The sequence below is a fragment of the Lepisosteus platostomus genome, chromosome 4 (assembly GCF_059453375.1).
Source record: "Lepisosteus platostomus isolate fLepPlt1 chromosome 4, fLepPlt1.hap1, whole genome shotgun sequence".
NCBI lineage: Eukaryota > Metazoa > Chordata > Actinopteri > Semionotiformes > Lepisosteidae > Lepisosteus > Lepisosteus platostomus.
Genome location: NC_142614.1, coordinates 20,119,782 through 20,143,108, shown reverse-complemented (window position 1 = coordinate 20,143,108; position 23,327 = coordinate 20,119,782). Strand labels below are relative to the sequence as shown.

The 23,327-nt window shown below is 33.5% G+C and overlaps 1 protein-coding gene across 1 annotated transcript in view; it reads left to right on the top strand.

Annotated features, from left to right (window-relative positions):
• hcn1 (hyperpolarization activated cyclic nucleotide-gated potassium channel 1) overlaps positions 1–23,327 on the top strand; it is a 93,455-nt gene that overhangs the window by 18,537 nt on the left and 51,591 nt on the right. Inside the window, exon 3 of the mRNA XM_088628910.1 lies at positions 22,975–23,136. Coding sequence (XP_088485036.1) covers positions 22,975–23,136 — 162 coding nt within the window. The remainder of the gene's footprint in view (positions 1–22,974; positions 23,137–23,327) is intronic.

Here is a 23,327-nt window from a genome sequence, read left to right as displayed (position 1 = left end):
GTGGTTAAGTGTCATCCTGACCTAAGCCGGTTGATGTAGATTTCCTCATTTTCAAGCAGCCCAATGTTCTAGTTAACAGATGTCTAATTTGTTCATGTGCCATTACACTTTTAGCCAAGGAATTTCTTAGCCAAGAACACTTAATGTCCTAAATTCTATGTGTATTGCAATCTGCTTTCAAAATTGAAAATGTTGAAAATACTGTTCTATAAAAATGCTATTTTTACCATGATCGACAATGCATTCTGATTATGTGCTGCCTCAAGAAAAATAAAAATGAATATGGAACTGAAAAGAGCATAAAAGTAAAGTACATTCATTTTTATTTTAATGTCTATCATATTTTGAACACTTGAAGGTTTAAAATGTTTATCCTCTACCAAAACAAAAAATCATACATTACATGCTAAATGTGCTAAATCAGACATCAAGTAATGTAATTTCTTTACTTTCAGGAAAGTAACATAGAGCAATAAATCTTCCATATTATACATAATATCATAATTATAATTTCAATATAAATATAACATAAATTCAATATAAACGGAAGCTTAATCTCAAAGTCATTATTTCTTATTTATACTTATTCAATAAGGAATAGCCAAAGTGTGTTTTTCATGTATAGAAAGATACAGACCAAAGGAGAGAATGAGGAAGGTAACAGAATCCTCTTACTAGCACACCTTTGAGCCATTTGTTTTTTGACACAATAAAGGCTAAGCAAATTATTATTGTACTACATCAGGTGGATGAGAGGTGTGTCCATCACCAACAGCATTGTATACAGTACGTGCAAGTCCACTGTGCACTGTGTCACTGAGAGCCGGCGGAGCCCTGGCCAAATAATCCCACCCTAACTTTGGCGACAATTGTGTGCTGCTGCATACTGTATGAATCCCAGTCACAGTCAGCTAGTGACTCAGGCTCGAACCTGTGATGGCAGAGCTCAACTTGTGCCAGGCAAGTAGCATTACTGGTTGAACAACTTAACAGGCAAGTCATTATGTGTACTGGGTTAATGGGCCTCTAACACCATCTTACCTATTAATAATCATTGTATTGATATTTCTGCATTTGTCAAGCTTTCTCTTCACAATTAATTTTCTCTCCAAACATTGTAAACCACCTTTACAAAAAGGAAAATGAAATTAATTAATCACAGATGCACAACTGAATCATTCTTACTGTACCTTCAAAAGCCCTCAGTATAGAGGGCTCTCTCCCTATCTGTGTGTCTGTGTGTCTCATGGAGAGCAAGCTGGGGTATGCGAAAAGATAATTCCTAATGCAAGAAATTGTAAAAGGTAAATAAAGTAATGTTATATATTATATATAAATCTTCACTCTAACCTTTCCATACAGTATGTATACTGTATGAGGCTGTTCAGCAGCCAATTTATGTAAACCAGAACTGCAAAGTAACACGGTTCATTTCATTCAAATCAAATGGTTTCTGCAGATTGCTGTCATTTTTCTGTTTAATAATGTTGGGTTATTTTTTATGAAAAGCTTATACTGTACTTCTGTTCAAATTCCTCTGTTACTGGAAAGAAGAAAAATAACATTTACACATGTCTGGACTTTTCCACTGCAGTAGACACAGTAGCATGATCACATGATGTTCCACAGAAGCCAGTTTTAATAGAGTTTTAAACAAGTTCAGGAGGAGGTAAAATTCTAATCTGGTCTCTGCTTCCACCTGCTGTACATATAAACAACCCGCTGCTTTCTGACGCGCTGGTGCGCATTTCTTTTTCACGATGCCATTGCCCCGTCTTCGCTATTGCAGCCACTCTCTGGCTCTTTCATTTAAGGTGGGGTTTTGGACAAGTTGTCATTCTCCTCAGCTAATTGTATTGTATATTGTATAATTGTAATGTATTTTTTTCCTCTGTATTGCTTTCCTGTACAGTATGTAGAAAAATCAAGTCAGATTCCGCATTTTTAAAACTGTTTCTGATAATATTTTGATTATATTATGATAGATAATAGACCTTAATGATCAAAATTGGACTATTTGATCAAAAATGAAACAAAGAGGTACTGTACTTTTGGCAGCAAGTAGAGAGATATAAAACCATATTTTTCTAAACGGAGACTATTGCCCTTTAATACCTGTTTTAGAAGCTCACATTAGACTAATCTAATCTAAGTCCTGTTGTTTCTAAAAAGTGCTTTTGCAGCTAACATTCTAATGATGACTTGCAAATGAATTAATAATTTGTAAAGTCAGCTGATTTAATTTCCTGGTAACATTATTACATTTAAAAAAGAAATTCATGAACATTAAGATGATATATTGAAAGGCATTTTTGCTATATAAAATTTAAAACAATACCTATTCGCATTGTTTGTAGCCGACAGGATACCATTTAGTCTGTAAAGCAAAAATATGCTACAAACCTTTATTCATGAGGCCCAGAATGAGGGTATTGCTTTCATTTGTCTAATGTCTGCAAAGCTTCTGCAGTGAGTTCTCAGTCAGCTGGGTATATCAGTGTGTCTGCCATTTGGCTTGTTAATGCTTGTATTTTTTAACTGTACTGATTGAACATCCACCTTGGGACCAGAGGATTTTTATTCAATTCCCTATCATAGCTTTCAATGCTCAGGACATTGATGTATCCTTCCAGCACGTAATTGCAATACGTGTTCTCAAATTATAATGAGAGAGCTGCAGGCTGGGTGTCACTTTTGGAAGGCTACTAGTATTGGTAACACTGCCTGTAGCTCTGTTGGCTTGTAACCCTGTTAGCTAAGCCACTGTATATTCGTACAGTTTTAAGTTAAAGGTGAGATGGCAATAAGAAAATTGTTCTGAAGTTTGTACCACATATTGTTATAGTTAATTTTACATCTATCATCAAATTTTGTTAACAAAAAATGTTAAATAGGTAGGTAGATGCAGATTGCCTACTGTATGCATTTTTTTGTTTTCATGGTCATTTGTCACAGACTTCAAAAAAGAAATGGAACGTAACTAAAGGACAAATGTTATACTGCTTGCGTAGGTATTTCTGCTACACGCAGGTGGGGAAAGTAGCCTCTTGTGTTAATCATTGCCAACTTAGTGATGACAAACAAGTTTTCAATGGACCAGGTGCACAGTCACTTACAGTATGTTTTAGCATTTTGTTTCCAAAGTCATAAACCTTCTATCAACCTGCAAAAGAATTCTGCTATCAGCATCATTTTAAAAGATACAGTGTCCATCTATTGTAGTCACACATGCTGGGATGAATGGAGATGAATCCCTTGTAGTTTTAATATGTACAAAATAGGGCAGCACATTGAGCGCAGAGGTTAGTGTTGCTTCCTCATAGCCCTGAGGCCCTGGGTTCAATTCCCAGGCAGCTGTCTTTGTGGGGTTTGTATGTTCTCCCCATTTTCACAAGTTTCCTTCAGGCGTTCTGGTTTCTTCCCACAGTCCAAAGACATACTGGTACAGGGTAGGTTAATTGTCTCTAGGTGTAAGTGTGTGTGTTTGTGTCTGTGTGTGCCCTGCTATGGAGTGGTGTCCCATCCAGGGTGTATCCCGCCTTGCACACCTTGCTTGCTGGGATAGACTCCGGCACCTCTATGACCTTGTACTAGATAACGAAGGTAGAAAATGGATTGATGTAGAAATATAAGAGCACTTCAGTAAAGGAAACTGTATATTCTATACTTAATATGTCTCTGTGTTTTAGTGTGTTTTCTAATCAAGGCTGCTTAACATACTGCAGAAACATACTGTAGCAGTAGTATACTAGATATACTGTCCTGTATGTGCATAGAACTATATTTGAAAAAGACAGTAAACTGCTCAAATATTGTGATTGCTTTATGGTCTGAAACATTAAAACTTTGTGAAGACCAGCTTGAAGGGTATTTACATTATAAGGCATGCATGAACATGTAAAATCTCACCCTGAGCCACAGCTATTATGATTTTAATTATGCAAATATAATTATTAACTAATCTGTAATTACTATTTTTTCTTAGATTTTTTCAACATACTCAATGCTGTAAGTGCCTGATATTATAATGACTGCAGTAACAGCCTGTGTGAAAATGTGTTTTGCAATGTGCATTAACTACTGTATATTTCTAAATACTGGACTATTTTCAGGTGAAAGGAGAAGTATGTGTAAGGAGAAAGGAAGAAAGAAGATAAAATATGGTCAAATACAGTATGAAGTCAATTTTAACTTTTAAGCAAAAGTTAATGGTACTATGCTTGACTCTCATTTGTGAGGGTTTAGCTCGATATTTCCAGAGATAATTCTAAGATCTGGCATAATGCTTGATATACAGTACAAGCTCATTTAAAAAATGGATATAATTTGTATCTCATTCTGGGAATGTAGCACTTTTTGTGAAGAGAAAGCACTAGTACCTGATGCTTTGTACAGTATTTGAATCTCTATGTATTTGAGCAATGCCCAAAACTTACACAGTTGGCACTCTCTTATTCTTGAGGAATATTTAGAACATACTTTACAGCATACTTTTTTTCAGCCACTTCAATGCCCCTTTAAGCCTACTTCTACTTTTCGGATTTATTCAAATGAGTTTAAACTTACACTATTGATGTGCTCAACATTTCTCATGAACGTTCAAGCATTTGTAGGGTATTTTTACTGCAGACACTAGATGTACTGTAGATGCATACAGTATGCGTATTGAATCAACCACATACTGCAGCAACACATTGTTATAGCTGACACTGAAAGACATAAAAAGTGTCTTTATTACAACTTTTGTTGAAGTCATGGATCACAAAATTAACTGAGTCATAATACAATTTGAATTTTAGTGAACTTATTTGAACTTTTAGTGCTTACATTACTCCTGTATTAAATTACTGTTGTGTGTGCATTAACGCCATACATAATGGTAACTTTTTAATTGTCAGAATATAATTACAAGATTTAAACAAGGAATGAGCTATTCTGGTGAGATAAGAAGAGATTAGACTAATCTGGCCTTATTTTTAAAATGACTTGGCCTTGTGATGGTATGGCTTCTGAAGAAGTTTATAGAGTAGCATGTCATTATCCCCCCTAAGGATTTAACTTTGCATCAGCCTGAAGATTTCTCACACTGGTGAGAAAAAGTTAATTACTTAATTTCACAAACTTTTTTAAAACAATGAAATACAAACTGTAGCATTAGGGTGGTCTCTGTGCCTCAATTTCTGATCAATTTCACTAGATGACAGGCTTTTGTGATTTTCTCATACATCTTAAAGAATCATATGGACATATTGTACTATGCAGAATACACTAATTACGAGTCACCTGTTGTGTACTGTGACTAACAACTCCTCCTTGAATTCATATTCTGCTGCTCTTATTTTTTCACTTATTTCTACTGCATGAAAAACAGCTGTAATGATTTACCTTGAAATTCAAAACTAATGTTGCATCAAGGTTAAATTTAGAAAGATCTTCTTATCATGTCTTCCCTTTGTTGATAACCTTGCTGGCTCTGTTTAGATTTAAATGGAAGGTTATCTTTAAGACTTGGAATGCAAAACTGTACATTCATAATGCATATACAGTACACTGAATGCAGAATGACTTTATTTTCATTCCCGTCTTCATTTTTAATGCTACTCAATAATGCTGATTTATTAATGAAACTGACTGATGCAAAGGTCATAAAAGAATCACAGCACAGACAAAGAAGCAACACAATCTTGCTCAAAATTATGTTCTAGCTATCAGAGTTTATATTTGTCATTTAAATTACAGTTCAGTTCTTTTTGTAAAAAGAGAGTTGAGAATATGTATTTGAGATCAGATGATTCTCATGATGAGATGAGATGTACAAAAGAAAGTGAATCAATACTGTACATGGTTCTTAATTGTTTAATCGATATTCTAGCTAAAATAGAACTCTTCGATTCCATTATCTAATCATGAAGGGTAACACATAAAAATATTTTACCCTTACTTAAACATTTACTTGCCCCACTTAACCATTTATAATCTAGAGTTATTATGTGGTCACACACAAAAAGTCTTATTTTTAAGACCACTTAGCTCACTCATTGTTCACGATGGAAATTTTAAGTAAATTGTACTTGAGAATGAAATATATTAATATTACAGTATATTAAAAAGAAATGTATTAGATTTAAGAAGCATGATATTTTCTTAAATAAGTTACTGTATATTAATAATTTTTAGAATAAAAGGTAGCTGAAAGATCCATGGATAGTATAGATCTTGTTATGTAAAATAGATATGCTGCTGCTGGTCAGTGACGTTATTGAATTGTATAATTTTGCATTATATTTACTTTCACCTGATATTTCTGAACTGTGTCATGGAAATATAACTATCAAGGAAGCCACAAGAGAGAGTTCTCACCTGAGTAAGGTCTTTATTTCAATATTGCAATATTGGGAGCCCTGCTGCCACTTCGCAAAGTGCAACCAGAGACTCAATTTGTTACAAGCAGTACAGGGTTTTTATAAGACGTTGCGCTGTAAAAAAGTTCAGCACTTGGTCCCTTCTAAAACTTCCCCTTTCTCTAAGAGAAAACAGATTACATCATAGAGCGAGAGAAGAAAAACTAGATTTGTTATTCAAAGCTTATCAGTTACTTTCAGCTAATTCTAATGACCCAGACAGCATATATTGTTTTGGTACATTGTCTTCTAAACTAACCTAAACAGTGTACTTTGTTGACGAACTGTTTTCTAAAATTCTGCACGCACTGTAGCACAGCAGTTACATCCTTGAAATATATTATCTAAAAGCACCAATATATTTTTTCAAAGCTCTCTACATTTTTAAGAATCAATTTACTTATTAGATTTCCACTTCAACTGCAAAGAGAAATGTACTGTAATTTTAAAATACACTTAGCTTTTTCAATAAATATATTCACTGTAATTAAAGGCCATAAGTATAAACCGCCTTACTACTGTATGTTCCATCTTTTTTTTTTGAGGAGAGAACATATTACAGTAAAAAAATCACTCACCTTTTAGAGTGAGTTATTGGACTGTAGTTTTTTATTGAGGTCTTTTAATTATTAAATAGATCCTACCAGTTTCAATTTATTATCTCTTCTTATGTAGAATTAACCACATTAAACAAAATGGAGTTAAGAAAGATCTACAGGTGGTAACGTAAAATATCCACAATGTAAAATGTGCACTATAATTAAAATGTGTATTTTAAAATATTACTCAGAACACTGATTTTCCTCATGAGCAACACTTCTGTAAGTTACTGTATATTAGTAGTTAATGTTAAAAATGAATGTTAAAAAAATGTTATGTTTAGTTTTGCTTGAACATCATATGTTAAAGCTATTATTATTATTATTATTATTATTATTATTATTATTATTATTATTATTATTATTTGGCTGCCTTTGTAGGAAAGTGTTTGTGGGGTAATGATCAGTTTCTAAACATGGCTGTGGTTTAATCTCACTTGTTTTGGCCAAGTTTCTGGTTTTGAGTCACTCACATGTTTCAACCACCACAGCAGGTCAGATAAGGGTTTTCACCATAACCCACCAAGCTCGCTTTGCTCACATGGCATTTAATCTTTCACCTAAGCTGACTGCCTTTTCAGTTGATGCAATCTTCTCCTCTTCCCAGGTTCTTTTTTCTTCTCTTCCACTAAGCTATTTGCTTTTTGGAATAAACCCATGTAAACCCACAGGGCCGGATTTATCAAGGATTTTGCACTGAAGTCTAATTTGCAGCAGGTCTTTTTTTTTCTGAAAAGAAAATCAAGTCTCTTCTTGCAATGAATTAGTGACTTCCTGCTTAATCACCCTTTTCAAGTTTGCAATTCACCACTGCAGCTGTTGGTTATGTGATAATTTAGATTTACAGTTTGGATTTTCTAGTGCAGGCTGCAGTAAGTTGAAAAGCCCTCAAAGCGAGGATTCACCCTCTGAGGTCATGCACAGTGTGTCCGACTATTTCTTCAAAATGTGAACCAAACACCAACAACTGTAAGAAAACATAGTGTGAGATTTATGCAGTTTAAGATATACAATAAAATATACAATAATGTTTTTAGACAATTTTCAAAGTGAAAATAGTAGCAATGGTACTGCATAAAGTAAATAAAATAATTTCTCAGCTTTAATTGAGTTAAGAGTTATGTAATTCACTTTACATGAGAAGTAAACACATGCAGTATGTACTGTAGGCTTTTAATAACAAATAATCCTTGAAAAATATTATATTAATGGGCTGTGCAAGGTGGCCTACAGAGAAGGTGGCAGTGGACAGGAGCTATGCAATGCACACTTAAGCTGGATGAAATGCACAAGCTTTGTAACGTCAGGTAAACGTTTTAAGTCTGTGTGTAAGCCATCTAAATAAGGCTTCTAAAGCTCTCAGGATGACAAGGTCAATATAACCTCCTACCATGCGTAAGCATTCAACCTCAGTGAGTGAATCACCCTTCAAATGAACAAAGTGAGGCTGCAGCAGAGAAGCGCAGAGCTCAAAGCAAATTTTAGAGTTTGCATTATCTACTATTTGCATGAAGTTTTGAATTTGTGCTGTCTAAGGGAAACACAAACATGTCACAAGAACCTCTGATAATTTTGTCTTAACATTTTCTTGTACTGTACATTTGACCTGATATGTGCTAATTATCATGAATGTATTGGTACTCCTCGCTGACCATTAAATCAGCAGATGAAGAAGTACAGCAGCGCAAAGAGAAATGATTTTTGAGAATTATGACAAATGGTTCAATCAAACAAAATTACATCAAGTGCATTACAATTTACTTTCTGATAACAAATTAAAATTAAATGCTATAGGTCTATTTTAGTAGAATAATTATTTTTATAAGAAAGTGACATTACTTGATTATTTTTAATTATTTGTTTTATTACTATTAGTGCAATCACTTGACTTGATTCATCATACCCGAATGAATGAGAAGAGATTGATTGGGTTCAACTGAAGAATGAGTAGTAGAGGGAAGCAGGGTGACAGTGCTAGTGGAGATTAAAAACCCATGCTGATTTCTATGATTCACAATGAAATTGCAGTAAAAGTTTTGGAATGCAAGCCACAATTCAAGCATCTTCTTTAAAACACAACATTTATGGAGCTACTGTATGTGTTTTGGTTTTACTCTCCTGCTGTAGTTAAGACATTGATTGCCTTTACTGTATATATTTTAAATTTCATGATAAACATTTTAAAAACATTTATGGAAATATAGAAAATGGAGATACAGGGAACATGCTACAGAGACTATGACCTGAATTTCATCCCTTACATAATTTTCCAGTTAAACTGCATATTGCAAAAAGTTGTGTTTTTATAAAGTTTCCAAGAAAACCCATGCCATTTATATGTTTTATGGGTTGCCTAGATGACAAGCCTGTCCACCAGTGGTAATTCATTCTTAGCCAACTGCTTGGCTTTCAGAAACTCGCATTCCTTGTGCTGTCTATTAGGAAGAGAAGATTGATTCTTTTGTGTACAAATACACACGTCAATGCAGAGGCTCTTCCAGTGTCTAGCATTTCAGTCAAGCATCAATAAGAAAGATGAAGGGCCTCTCAAGCTATAGACTAGATAAATAGATGCTTTCCAGTTTGTTGGTGTTTCTTAAATGCATGCCTTCACGTTCACTTCAGGTTCACAGTCAGTGATGTAGCCATTCAGCCATGCAGCTTATTTAATTTCCTGGGAGATTCAGGCCCCTATCACTTTCCTCGGAAACTCAGTTTTCAGGCAATAAGGCTAGGAACACAAATCAGGAACAGGAATATGCCTTTGAGCCACATGCAGAGGAAGAAAAAAACAGATAAATATTTCTTAATATCTATTTTGTTCCTCTCCAATGCAAAAAGCTTTTCAGAATTATTTCTAAATCCTTTGTGTTTATTTAATTTTATTTTTATCTCCTAAAATATATAAAAAAACACAAAAGCAGAAAAAAGCAGAATACATACAGTACACTATGATGACATGAGCAATTGTGTTGAAGTAAAGAAAAATGGTAAACATTCTCAAACTGTAGCACATGAAATGAAAGAACTATACTGCTAATGAACTGATGTAATAGAACAGGTGGGTAGCTGCGTCAGCATGCGTAGGCTGCGACACCTGAAGACGGCTCCACGGCCGAAACGTTGTGTTCTCTTTCTTCTTTTTTTCAGCATGGAATAAACCTATTACTTGATGTAATAGAATGTTAAAAGGATTTTTTAAGGGTTAGTGTGGAACAATTTAAGAACAGGGGGTCTCCTTAATTAAGGAAGTAATATTAACCAGACACAAGGTGGTGTTATTCACTAAACAATCCAGTTACAATGAAACATCATCAGGTGTTCATTTTGTGATTCATGATGATTTTGATGTTTTCCCTAAAGTCCACATTTTTTCAATAGGTTACCATCTGTAATGGTTTTAAAACATAAACAAATGAGTCGCCATATGAAAGTAGGTGATTTTGTGAGTAACAGTAAAAGTACAGAACAATGTGAAACCAAAAAAGCTACAGTATACTGTACCTGTTTTTGGGACATATTAGATTCGCTATTATTTGTTACTGGAATTCTTTCTTCATACTCATCTATCCAAATATCCACAAAGAGCCTTTTACCTGTAATCTCAAAGGCCATTGCCTTGTTTAGTTGCTGCTGTTGTAAGATAGATGTAATATTATCAAAAAATACAAAAAATAAAGTCAGGTGTGATCTTAAGCATGTAAATTCAATAGACTACAAGACTTTAGAATTACACATTGGAATGACAATGAAACAGAAGAAAAATCCACTGTTCAAATTTTCATTGCCAACATTATATTAAAATGTTAAAATGGACTAGCTGTAGGAGGACTCCTACATACAGTATTTGTTTGAGCCCTTTCAGGAAAACAAAGGATTTTTTTTTCTCTTGTCATACAAGTGCAGTCATATGACTATTTTCTATTTTGGGACATTGAGAAATTGTATTCAAGATGCAAGTTCACAATCAGCTCTAACTTACAAAGCACGCCTTTCTGGTGTATGTCTATGAGACAAGACTCTGGAAGTTCTTAACTAAAGTTCAGGAGGAATGACAACAACCGGGTCCTTTTCCTCTCAATTGTTTTAAATGATAATCACTTTCAAAGTGATTTCACGAAAGCTAATACTGTACATGTACAGTATATTGGCCCTCAGCCAAGCGGATTAAAATCACACTATACCTATAGTCAAATAAGCCAAATATGCTATACACTAAACTCCTGAGTGCTGTTATTCCTCGTGAATTAACACTTACTTTCTCAAATCGTTTAATGTCATCCATTCTATTCATGTGAAAAAATGAATGGCTTGGAAATTAGTGTACAGGCATGCTTAGCAGAATTATGCAGAGAACTTTAAATGAAGTTTGGACATTTACTGAATGATGGTTTCATAACAGGTTCCAAACCATTCCATTTTATAGTTTATTTTGTAAATGAATTTAATTTAACCTTAGGGATTTTGTATAATATATCAAAATTGAGTTTTTTTCCTTCAGTGACTTTAATTCTAAATGAAAATGTAATTGTATGTACTGTATACCATTACTATATTACAAAATAATTTGTAATGTAGATTGCACTCTACGTAGAATGCCTGCTTATGGTAGTTTTTTACTTGTCTCTTTGCCTGTATTTAAGGCATCCAGCATCAAGATGGTTCAGCCTACACAATAAGAAAAGCAATTAGCTTTAGAACCTAAATTTATTCAAATTGCAAACTTATTTGGATATCTTAATTACATTACTGTAGGAACAATTATAGGTTTGTTTTGAGAAACAAGGTGATAACTGCAGCTTGAACTGCAAGAATGAGATGTGTAGTGAGTCTTTTCAAAACAAAGTTAGTCAGTACCTTTCCATTTAGCATGTGCTCATGTGTTTTATCCCAGTGATCTGAATGTATTTGCTTATTCAGTCGCTGTATAAATTGTGATGAACACTTAAATCACTGGTTTAAAACCATTCTTATCATGCCTTGTAATCAAGGAGCACTGATCTCTTAACCTGAATATGTTCACATCATATCACAAGGCCTACTTTCAGTGAGTGGTTTATAACATAACTGTTATACAGTACATGAAAAAGGGCCATTCAAAACATTTTGGCCAATTTGCTACCAATAGGTTACAATGACAACAACATGGCTGGGTAGTTTGGTCCACACTACCAGTGTAGCTTAGCAATTAAAATTATTGAATGAAAAAAATACTGTAATGTGACTCAAAAAAAATATTTAACATGAATGTGTCTCAATATCTATTGTCTCCTGAAATTACTGAGTTGAACATAAAATATGTTTTAGTTCTTATATGATCAAATGTACAGCATTCATGAAATATCCCAACAATATACAATATTAAACAGCATTTACTCATAAAAAATTCATGACCACAAATGCATTGCTTGATTGTAAAACAAAAAAAAATAACAGTTCTAAATTTCATTTTGAAACACTAGTAAAGAAGCAAAAAAATACCTTTTGTCTCTCCATTTCAAAACAATTAATAATGCTGAATCAAATGGTGACTTCATTATGAGTATTTTTCCCTGTCTTTAATGCTCATTTTTGTTTGCTGTACTTTAGTTTTTTATAAAGACAGTAAAATGTTTTGATATGCAGGCATGCAAGTATTTTGTAATTATTATAGTTAAAATTTTAAATTAAGAAACATCTAAGTTAATCAAATATTTTTGTGTCTTTGGGATACCAAAAGTTGAGGAACTTTAACTTCAAAATCATTGATTACACAGTAAAATGCACATACTGTAATTGTCCTTCCTTGTGGTCAATGAGAGATGTTATTTTTAGTTGGTGCTTAATGTGTTAATTTTGTCTCTGGCTCTTCATGAGTCAATCATGAAGTTTGAAGCCATTAATATTAATGGATTTAGGAGATTCAGTCATCCCTAAACCTACTGATTACTGGATTGTATCATGGCAACAGCTTCTGTACATATATGGAGACTAGATATAAAAAGTCTTAATAGCATCGTGGTTCTGTTAAAGTAAGGGTGTTGATTATTTCATGATAATACAAAAAAGCCTTATGAGCATGTACTGTATAGTACCTTTCTTAAAAGTGAGGCTTGGTTGATGGAATGGTTTAAGGAAACCAAAAATGAACATTATGCAATAGACTTTAAGGGGATCATAGTGTTGTGTTTTTGGTTAAGTGTAAAATATTTTGGAAGAATGAATGTAGTTAAAGCTTTTCAGTTATTTGTTATACACTGTACTTGTACTTATTGAATTGCATGTGACCGTATTCTTCATGGAACTGCAATACACCAGACTTTTCAAATTTTTATTCAGGATTGGCTTGGTTATTAATTATGCATTATTACAATAAGAAAGTATATTATTTTTGTTTTTCTTAATGTACTCAGGCATAACGTGTTTTTTTGCATAACTTTGGGTTTCTTAAAGTCTTTCATTCTTACTGTAGGTTACTGAGAGAAAGAGGGAGCAGGAAATGAGAAAGAGCATCCAAAAAATATGGAATTCTGGGAGATAGATTGCAGTGTAAGTGTGAAAAAGCTGAAATTTGTAACTGCAGGATGAGGAGAAACAAGTCAATCATTGAGAGATGGTAGAAGGTGTGATTCTGGTTTAAAGTACAATTTTGGATTCTGAGGTATATTTGGATTAAGAATCCTGAAATCTGGAATCCTTGTGAAAGGATACAGACAAAAAGGTCAGTAGAAGCATGGTCAAGACAGGTAATGCAGAACTACTGGCTTGAAATTATCTTTGTTGTTTGCTCCTCTGATGCATTCCTTGAAATTAGTCTTACTCCTGTTTCACCAATGTAAGTGAAACATCTGTTGCACGTCCTGCAATATATTAATAAATGAGGTTGTCGGACAATCATGATGTTATCTGGATGGTCTTCAAATGAACAGAGGGCCAATGTATTTGTACACTGCTAGATATGTACTGTATTGTTTTGCATTTTATGATAGGGGCTTGTCTGGGATGGTTCGTGTTCATGGACTGCAAAGACTGCACTGACATGGCCCTCGCCCAAGTCAAAAACAGTCCCAATAACATCTGCCTGTACCATTACAGTGGTCTTTCGCTTCCATCCTTCCATCCACTTAACTGAAATCAGACCCACCAATAAACTCACAAACCAAATCACCTCATACCACTTCATCTACACATCTTTCTGGAAAGTTGGGGAAAATAATTAATAAAACATGTACTGTATCAGAGCAAAAAAAAACGTGACACAAATCTTAGTCCGCAATAAAAAAAGTGTTTAATAAATGCAATCTTTAGAAAAGGGTGCAACTAAGCCTTTGATATTATAATGTACATTTCACAATACTGAAAAACTGATTACAAACAAGTTACAATTATACAGTTATCGTCATCCAAGAAGGAAAACACAAACAGATCTTGGTTTGGCCACTTCTGTGTTTCTGTAGTGAGCTGTATCAGTGAAAAAAACATTTTGGTCTCAGTACAAAAATAAGCCTTGCACCTTGCAACACATATGGTGGAAAATGTTGGGTTCCTACTGCACACTGTTTGACAAGCTATGAGAAAAAAGAAGTGTGAGTGATTTAAACACAGCAGTAATCCAGTAGCTATCCTCATCAAATGATTACTGTTTTATGTCACACCTCTTCAGTTTGATCAATGGTGACCATCTGTCAGTAAAGGCAACCAAATCATCAAAGGTAATGCAACACCGCACTACTATATATTTTTTTAAAATATATATTTCAGAAACAGTTGGTGACACTCATAAAAAATGAAACAATGCTTTGTCATTTTAGACTCTCCAAACAGGCATAAAAGACTGTTGATTTCAGAAGTAAAGTTGAAATGTTATTTACAGCTAATTTCAATAAGGACATTTTGAAAAAATACCTACAAGAAACAAGAAACTAAAAGCAGCCGTGGCTTTCCTAATATCAGTTTCATGTCTGCATCACAGTGCAAGGAAAGAATGTGGTTGGTTTAATCCTTGTAATTACATCCAGTATTAATCCCAAATAACCTTAACTGTAGGTCAGTGACAAGTCACCCAGAATTTGCAACCTTTCTCATAATACTTAAAGGAAACCCAAAAAGTATGATAAGTATAATGCATAATTACTACTCTGACTACTCTATTATTAGAATCACATTTTTTAATTTCTAAATTAAAAAATAATCTAAAGTCTTTGTCTAGCGATGGACTCTATTTCCTACATTCTATAAGCAATGAAGTCTAAGACTGCAATGACATGCAGTTCTCAAAGTGAATAAAACATTGGACTGAAGCGCAGCTTTTGGGTGTCCAGCCCAGCAACTAATGCATTTACTCCTAGCTCTGCCTCGTAATTGCAAAGAGTGGCAAACTCAGTGATTCAATGGTCATCCCTTAGGAGTTTTCCAGTGTGCATTGAGTAACACATAAAAGCAAGAGCATACAGTACAGTATGTCTCTTTTGTTTGCTGTGGGAGTAAGGAAAGGAACTGACTTTAATCTATCAGTCCTCAGAGGGATTATTCCTCCTCCTTGCCTCTTGTATAAGGTTCTGCAGAAATCTGGTTTGATTCTGATTTATTGAGACCTTATTAAATTGCTGTCAGGGAAATAAAGAACCAGAACAAAAATTGTATTTACTGTAAGCTACCTTGATATACAGTACATACAGTATGAGCAGTAAAAAGTTGGTATGGATGGTGTACTTACTGTAGTTTTTGTTTTACGCATTACTGGTTTCTTCATTCGTTCTACTCTCAAAAACCATTGAACCATCTATAACAATAAGATTAACTTATAGGACATTTTGGGATTTGCCATTAATTTAATCAAATTAATTAAATTGTATTTAATTATACAATTAAAATGTATTTAGCTTATTTTGAAATTTGACAGGTTTCATAGGAACAGAACTACAGGCTCTAATCTTCCAGGGCATATAGATGCTCTATCTATAAGTGTACAACTGGAAGTCAGTGATGTTTTGCTAAGTAGGCAGTCAGGTTCTGTATCTGGTTCCAAGGACAGATTCCCGTCAGTGTATCTGTCTTATTTCATGTGCAGTCCGTACTTATGTTACCACTGATTTACATAATCAGTAATGGTGATCTTCACTACTTCACTATTTCTGTGCCTACAGAGTTCAATAAAACTCTGTATACATCTGTATCAAGCTCTTTTCTCTGATTGTATGTTTAACGTTTTTTTCATAGTTACCTAAAACCTTTATCCTGGTACCACCTTTCATATACAGCATCAAGTACCTATAAAATAATTACAATGATTTACATAAGGCAGATTATGCAAGGTTAATCAATTTTTAACAGCCAGGATTTTTGCCAGGTAAACTATAGGCATGCCGCAGATTAAGATCTGGTAAGAGAAGCATGCAAAATAGAAGTGGCAGAGTATTTGGATTCCAAAAACATAGCAAGAGACTTACAAAAAGACTTACTGTACAGATGAAGTCACTGCACTCAGATCAAACATGATCAGGACAAGGAGATGGTACTGTAGGTCAATCAGGAAGCCTGTACTCGAGAGCTGTTTTGACTTAATGTACAGTATGCTCCTAGGAGAACAAATTTGGAAATTAACAACTGAAATGTGCTTTGCAAATGGACTGCTCACAATACAGTACATTTGTAGACATTCTACCTTTAATAAGGAATGTTAAAAGATACTGAAATCTGAATGCAGTTGTAAAGGATACTCTTGAAATGCAGAAATTATAACATTTTTTTGTGAGTCTATACCTCTTTATTTTCTCATTCTCTTTCATGTGTTTTACTGTTTAGAACCATTTGTAAAAGGTTTTTTGTCTTTTGACTTCATTTCCTCTGTTTTGCATTGTGACATTCTCAAGAAGGCTATTTTTGTCAGGAATTTTTCTTGCAATACTTTTTGCAAAACTAAATAAACAGTCAAATTTTAAATTAAAATGACAAAAGTAGATTACCGGTTTTAAAACAAAGTTCTGATTACCACGTACAGTAGGCTTCAGGTTATATACAGTACTTGGCTGTTACTTGCTTGGCTGAGAGACACTGATGGTTGGAGGTCAATGATGTCACATCCCTCCTTACTGTATGAGGCAGGAGCCAGGGAGGCTGCTGCTGTGGTGATGATGGGGAAGAGAGAGGGGTACTAGAGTAGATGGTCACAGAGTCATGTTCAGCCAGGGACATTTTATGCATAGGGATGCGGAAGAGCTAGATTAGAACTTGACGTCCAACCAAACGTCTGTTCAATAAAATGTTTTATCTCTGTGTTTTTTAAACATAAGATCTATAGATTTAAGTTCTTAGAAATGTGTGTTCTAGCATGTTGTTTGTCTTTTAAATTGCTTCCCCACATTATCTGGAAGACGTACAGTATTTACAGTACATTAACTTTTACCGTACAGTAAGTTCATAAGTAGTCTGCTCTGTCTCAGTGATTCACTTTGTATCTATCGTTTACATTTTTGCTACCTGCATGCAAAACTGTACACTTGTCTACATTAAGTATCATCTGCCATGCGTTTGCCTCCTTCACGGTGTTTGACAATCCTCCTACTTTGGTATCATGTGCACATCTGACTAATTTACTTTGTGTACCAGAAACTAGATAATTGGTATAGCTAGTGAAATTGAAAAAGGACACAAATTAGGAGAAGGAGATATCTAAGTAATTTCAATCTTAATTTGTTCCTCTTGCTTTAAAAATAATTCCATCCATCATCACAAAACTGCTTGTTCATGGTGAGGGTATACTGTACTTGTGTGTATAAGCTCTAGGCTTATAGTAACTTTTCAAGAACATGCAGTCACTGTAAATTATGATAACCAATATTAATTATCTCTTGTTACAGTATATCACAGTATTTAGGAGGTGGAACTGTCTTATGACTTCTAGTTCAGCCTTTAGTGCTATAGAAAAACTCTCCCAAGCGTAGTGATATTGCATGAGCTACTAATCATTTGTGTCCATAACATTATAGAAGTAAATAGGATAACTACTGTATATACTTGGCTGTTGTTCCTCTGAACCATGTATGATATGATAGAGATGCTTTGCTTTGGTGGACAAAGAAGACTAATCACTGAAATGGAAGAATATTTCACTGGAGGGCATTGAAAGTCACTATTATACTTACTAGAATTAACACAATAGATTGTAATACAGTAAATTTACTACTGTATACAACCACACATTTAGATTTAAGTGTTTTGATCATTGTAATCCTCACCTGAAAACCTTATAATTTACTTTTAGCAGGTTAGGATTGTCATAATTAAGAGCAAATTGTGTTTTTTTTAGAAACAAATGCCATTTTGTAAATTTGTTCTGCATAAAATTAATTTCTCTTGTTGCTTCACACAACACAAAACCATTGGACAATAATACAAGTGTATAGGAGTACAGCCTTGGAATATTAAGCAGTTTATGGAGAGAGCAATCCTATTGCCTTAAAAATAGAGAAGAAATACCTCAAGCTCTGGATAAACTGTTATTGCGCATAATTGACAAGTCAAAACAAAAAAAAACAAAAAAAATGTAAGTATGTGTACTATGACATTTTCTTATTTTTAAACAATCTCTTAACGTATTAAATATAAATTAAAATGTTGATTTATCTGTGCTTAATGATATTAGTACAAAGTGGAACCACTACTACAACTACTGCCATGGCTAGTACTCATTTTAATAAATTAATAAATTAAATTAGATATTTTTAAAAACTATTTCATTTCTATCCAAGCACTCATTGCATTCCTTATCTCCTCTCTGTCCCTGGCCTGAAAAAAACTCCTTAACTAATTCCTTTAATTGTGGAGGGGCGCCAATATTAATAATTAAACAAAATTATCAATTTATGTTGTTTCTTATTAATAATCAATATATTTTTCATTGTGGATGAATGCACTTTTCTAATTTCAGTTTTCCAAAAGCACTGTTTTTTCCATTGGTTTTTAAAATGCTGATGAAATGTATTAACTGTGCATTGTTATTGTACATGCGATGAAGTTTAAAAAAAGAACCATATCTATTTAAAAAATATTTTAAAGTAAATATATCTAATCTAATGTAATCATATATTTGCACATACAGTTTATGTGCAGTAGTATCTGAATTAGCATGTCTTCGCCTTTAAGATTTGTATTGTACAGCACTAAAATTACAAAATTGCAATCAGGCTTATCAAGATATTAATATCATGATTGTCATGTGCATTGCTCATGGAGTATTTATTTTTAAACTAACAGCGTATTTTACACATGTGGTTGAAAAAACACAACTGATTCTCACCATTTTGTTTTATTACCACACACTAATCCCTATTTAAGTTAATTTAAAAATCACTATTTAATGGCATTTTTATATAGGTTATACAGTTACTATTGCTATTGCTACAGCTAAAATTTGCTTTACTGGTATATTTTGTTGTAATTCAAACATTCATTTTCTTAAACATCTCTGGGGGCTCTCAAGTATCTAAACTAGCTAAGGTACCATTCAGAGTACAGGCATACCTGGTTCCAGTGCGGACTATGTAATAAGCCCTCTGTAACCGGGATTCCTCAGAATTCCCCAGGTGGCTCACAGTTGTCTGATCAGTGCTGGGGTGGAATGTCTTTGAGTTGGCCAGGGTGTGCTCATAATGCTACCTATCAATGACCACAGAGCCTTGTTTGGCAGCTATAAGTGTACAGTGTTATCGCTCAAAGCTACATCTATCCTCCCACTGACACCTTATCTTGGATATTGACACTGCAGGGTTTGTGATATAAACCAATGCAGATGGCATGACAGTGCAAGTTCTGAAGAATTTGCATTCCTCCCACACAGGTTTAAATCAGTGGTCAACAGAGATGATTGACAATTGGCAATTCTAAATTATGGTGAATGAAACAACAGAATAATTGCAGATTCTAATAGAACTGAAGGGTATAGTATTTTCCAAGTACATGATCAAATAAAAAATCAAAAAATGAAAATATAAGTTCACATAAAATTATCTTTAAATCTGTACATCATATGCTTCTCTTTGATATTTCAAATTATGTTGCTTCGTTATTACTGTTTCAACAAAGTGTTTAAATTGCACAATTATTTTCTTTGCCTTTTATTTTTGCCGGAAAGACATTGGTAAGTAATAGGTGTCTAATAGAAAGTTTTTGAGAAGATGTGCTTTTTTATTGTGGCATCTAATTGTTGCTTCAAAGTAAGAATGTGCTGTTTCGATATTGTGACTGATTCATAGCTCCTGTAGTTGTGGTTTTACATGTTTTTTAACATTACCCTGCGCATTCTAAAGACTTCCAGAAAGGTTGTGAATACTTTGAGATTTATAAAGGTAAGATTTATAAATAGAATGCAATAAAAATGTTTCATCATTGTATAACTATCTTGTTAGGTCCTTGACCTTTGCAAAACAATGTCCACAATTTCTACGATCAATTAAACCAATTACGGGTGTATTTAAATATTTAATTATTCATGGGAATAAGATTTTAGAAAGAAACCAGGTACTGTTTTCAAACATCTGCCATACAATTGTCTATTGTTGTTTCTGTGATATATTTGGTTTATTATACACTCAAGTAATACTTATTGATGTGCCAGTTGCCATTCACATATGTAATAAAATCACAGCCCAAACAAGAACGTTTGCTGGAAAATAAGAAATGGTACAGTGATGCCTTTTTCCTTTTCACATTTCCTACAGTACTTAGGTCAAGCCCTTTTTTTAGTGTTCAACCTTGAATACTTTATAAATAGAAAATCAATGAAAACATTTCCTGGAAAACATTATGTGAAGTACAAAGAATTTGTTGTGTTACATGGTACAATACATCATTTTGCTTTTGGGACACACTGGGATTTTTCGCAAAACAATTAGATAAAATACTTAGATAAGAACCTCATATTTGTTAACTGAAAGGAGTCATATTGTTTGAAAATTTTATTATGTTCTTTATCATAATATATAGGCTGTATCTTTTCAAGTAATACATATTTAGATACTTTAAAATATCTGTTTTCTTAGCATGTGAAAATTAGTTTTTTCACATAATATAAATATTCTTATACAATATTAAGGGTTTTCATATTTTAAATAAGATAGAGTTTATCATACAGCTATTGAGATACTGTAAACTGTACCTTAATGGCTGACAATGATAAGCACAGCAATTATCGTGATGAAAGAGCATGTTATAAAACTAACAACAACCAAAAAGATCCAGGAAGAACAGGCATCTGTTGTGCCCAAAGTAATCCTAAATATATCAAACAAATCAAGTCTAAAAATATGTAAATACTGCTGCATTGCTATTTATCTCCTGACACCATACAGTATATGCTTGAACCAAGCAATAAAGGTTTACTTGTAAAAACATATTGTGTCAAAATACTTGTTTTTTAATGTTTTATTCTAAGTAAAAATTAAATTGTAGTGTTGTGCATTATTCGAGAATCTGTCTGCTTTTCATGTCTCAGTATCTGCAGCTCTTCTACTATATGTACTGTATGACTCACAGGAAAATGAGTAACTGGGGGGAAAATATATTTTCCACAGAGCAATAAAAACCTTGATTACAGCTCCACTAAGTGATGGGGAAGGGAATCGTACTGTATGACTGCTAGCCTAGGGCACCATCACAGCTGTAAGATAAATATACACATCTTGAGAACCTCAAGGAACTCAGTGTCATCAAGAAAACTAAGTTAACAAAAACTGTGCAGTACTTTCTCTTGCCTCATTCCCTTATATTACAAGAGAAACCAGTTTTTTTTTCTGGAATGGAAAGTCTAACTGCATACGAGTTTGGAGTTAATAAACCACTGGGCTTTGTACTGTACTTAAGTCAGCATTATATACTGAGCATTTTATGCTTGAGACTTAATTTTGAGAAATATACTGTATGCCTAACAGATTTCACATACCGTATGCTGTGTATGAAACATAATTCTTAGATCTTTACCTGTTTTGAACTACATCGATCCAGCCAAGTGATCAGTATTACATTCTAATTGAAGAATAAGTGAGACTGATATGATTTTCAGAAATTTAAATAACGTTTATAAATAAAATAATGTTGATTATATTTAAAAGAAAACTGAAAAATACATAAAAATTTAAGGTTATGACCATTCATAGATATTACAGCAGGCTATGATGTGATACTGTATTATACAATATGATATGACACTATAAATGGAGTATACTGTACCTACTGTATGGTCAAGTGACTACAGAACTCTTTTCTGATGTTCAAACCCTAGATTAACCTCTAGTCGATTCGTACAGTTAGAAAACCAGCAAGTATTTTAAAAAACCTATTTACTATAAAATAAAATTCTGCTTTGAAAACAGTTCATATTTGAGTTAATAATTGTTTTAGTGATTTCTCTATTCAGGTGATCTTAAAGCTTTAATATTTGGATCATCAATCTTGCCATCTTTTTTGTGCTGTACAGTTACATTTAAAATTTATTTTAAAGACAGATTTGGGAAATTTTAGGAAACAAGGACTATTAAAGAATCTTCTTTTTGTGTAATTTCTCTTGTTTTCACTAATTTTGCAACAGCTTGTGCATCCAAAAAATACTAAAAATAAACCTAGTGTGAAATTAAAGCTTATGAGACCTTAGTTTTGACAAATCCAAAGCCCTTGTGGTATTAGTGTTCAGTGCACCTGTCTTGGAAATTTAGACATTACGCTGTTTTCTAGTGATTTGGAACCCATGCCCAGTTTTGGATTTGACAAACAATATTATTTATTACAGCTTAATTAGATTGTCAACTTTAAATACAACCTAAAGATGTTTCTAATCTTAATCATACTGACAAATTACTTATCTTTTCTCTAATAAACATCTTACTGTAATTGGAACATTGTTTTCTCTTGTTTCTTTCTTTTTGGGCGATTTTACAGGGGACTTTGAAAGTAGCCATAACCAGGCCCTGGAATAAATCAGGTTGTGTCGCTTTTCTTTCCAGATCTTCCACATGACATATGATCTCGCAAGTGCAGTGGTAAGAATATTTAATCTCATTGGAATGATGCTTCTTCTTTGCCACTGGGACGGTTGTCTCCAGTTTCTGGTGCCACTTCTCCAGGATTTCCCTCCAGATTGCTGGGTGTCGCTAAACGGTATGGTTGTAAGTATTGTACATTTTTCATGGTGTTTGTTTATTTTTTTCCTTTACATTATATGGTTGTATCCAAGTGTTGTGCATCCTTTGTACTGTATATATATATATGTAGTTTTCAATTTCCAATGCCATGATTCTGCTGTTTCATATCACAAATGTAGATAGACAGAGAACAGATGCAGTAGTTTAATATCTCA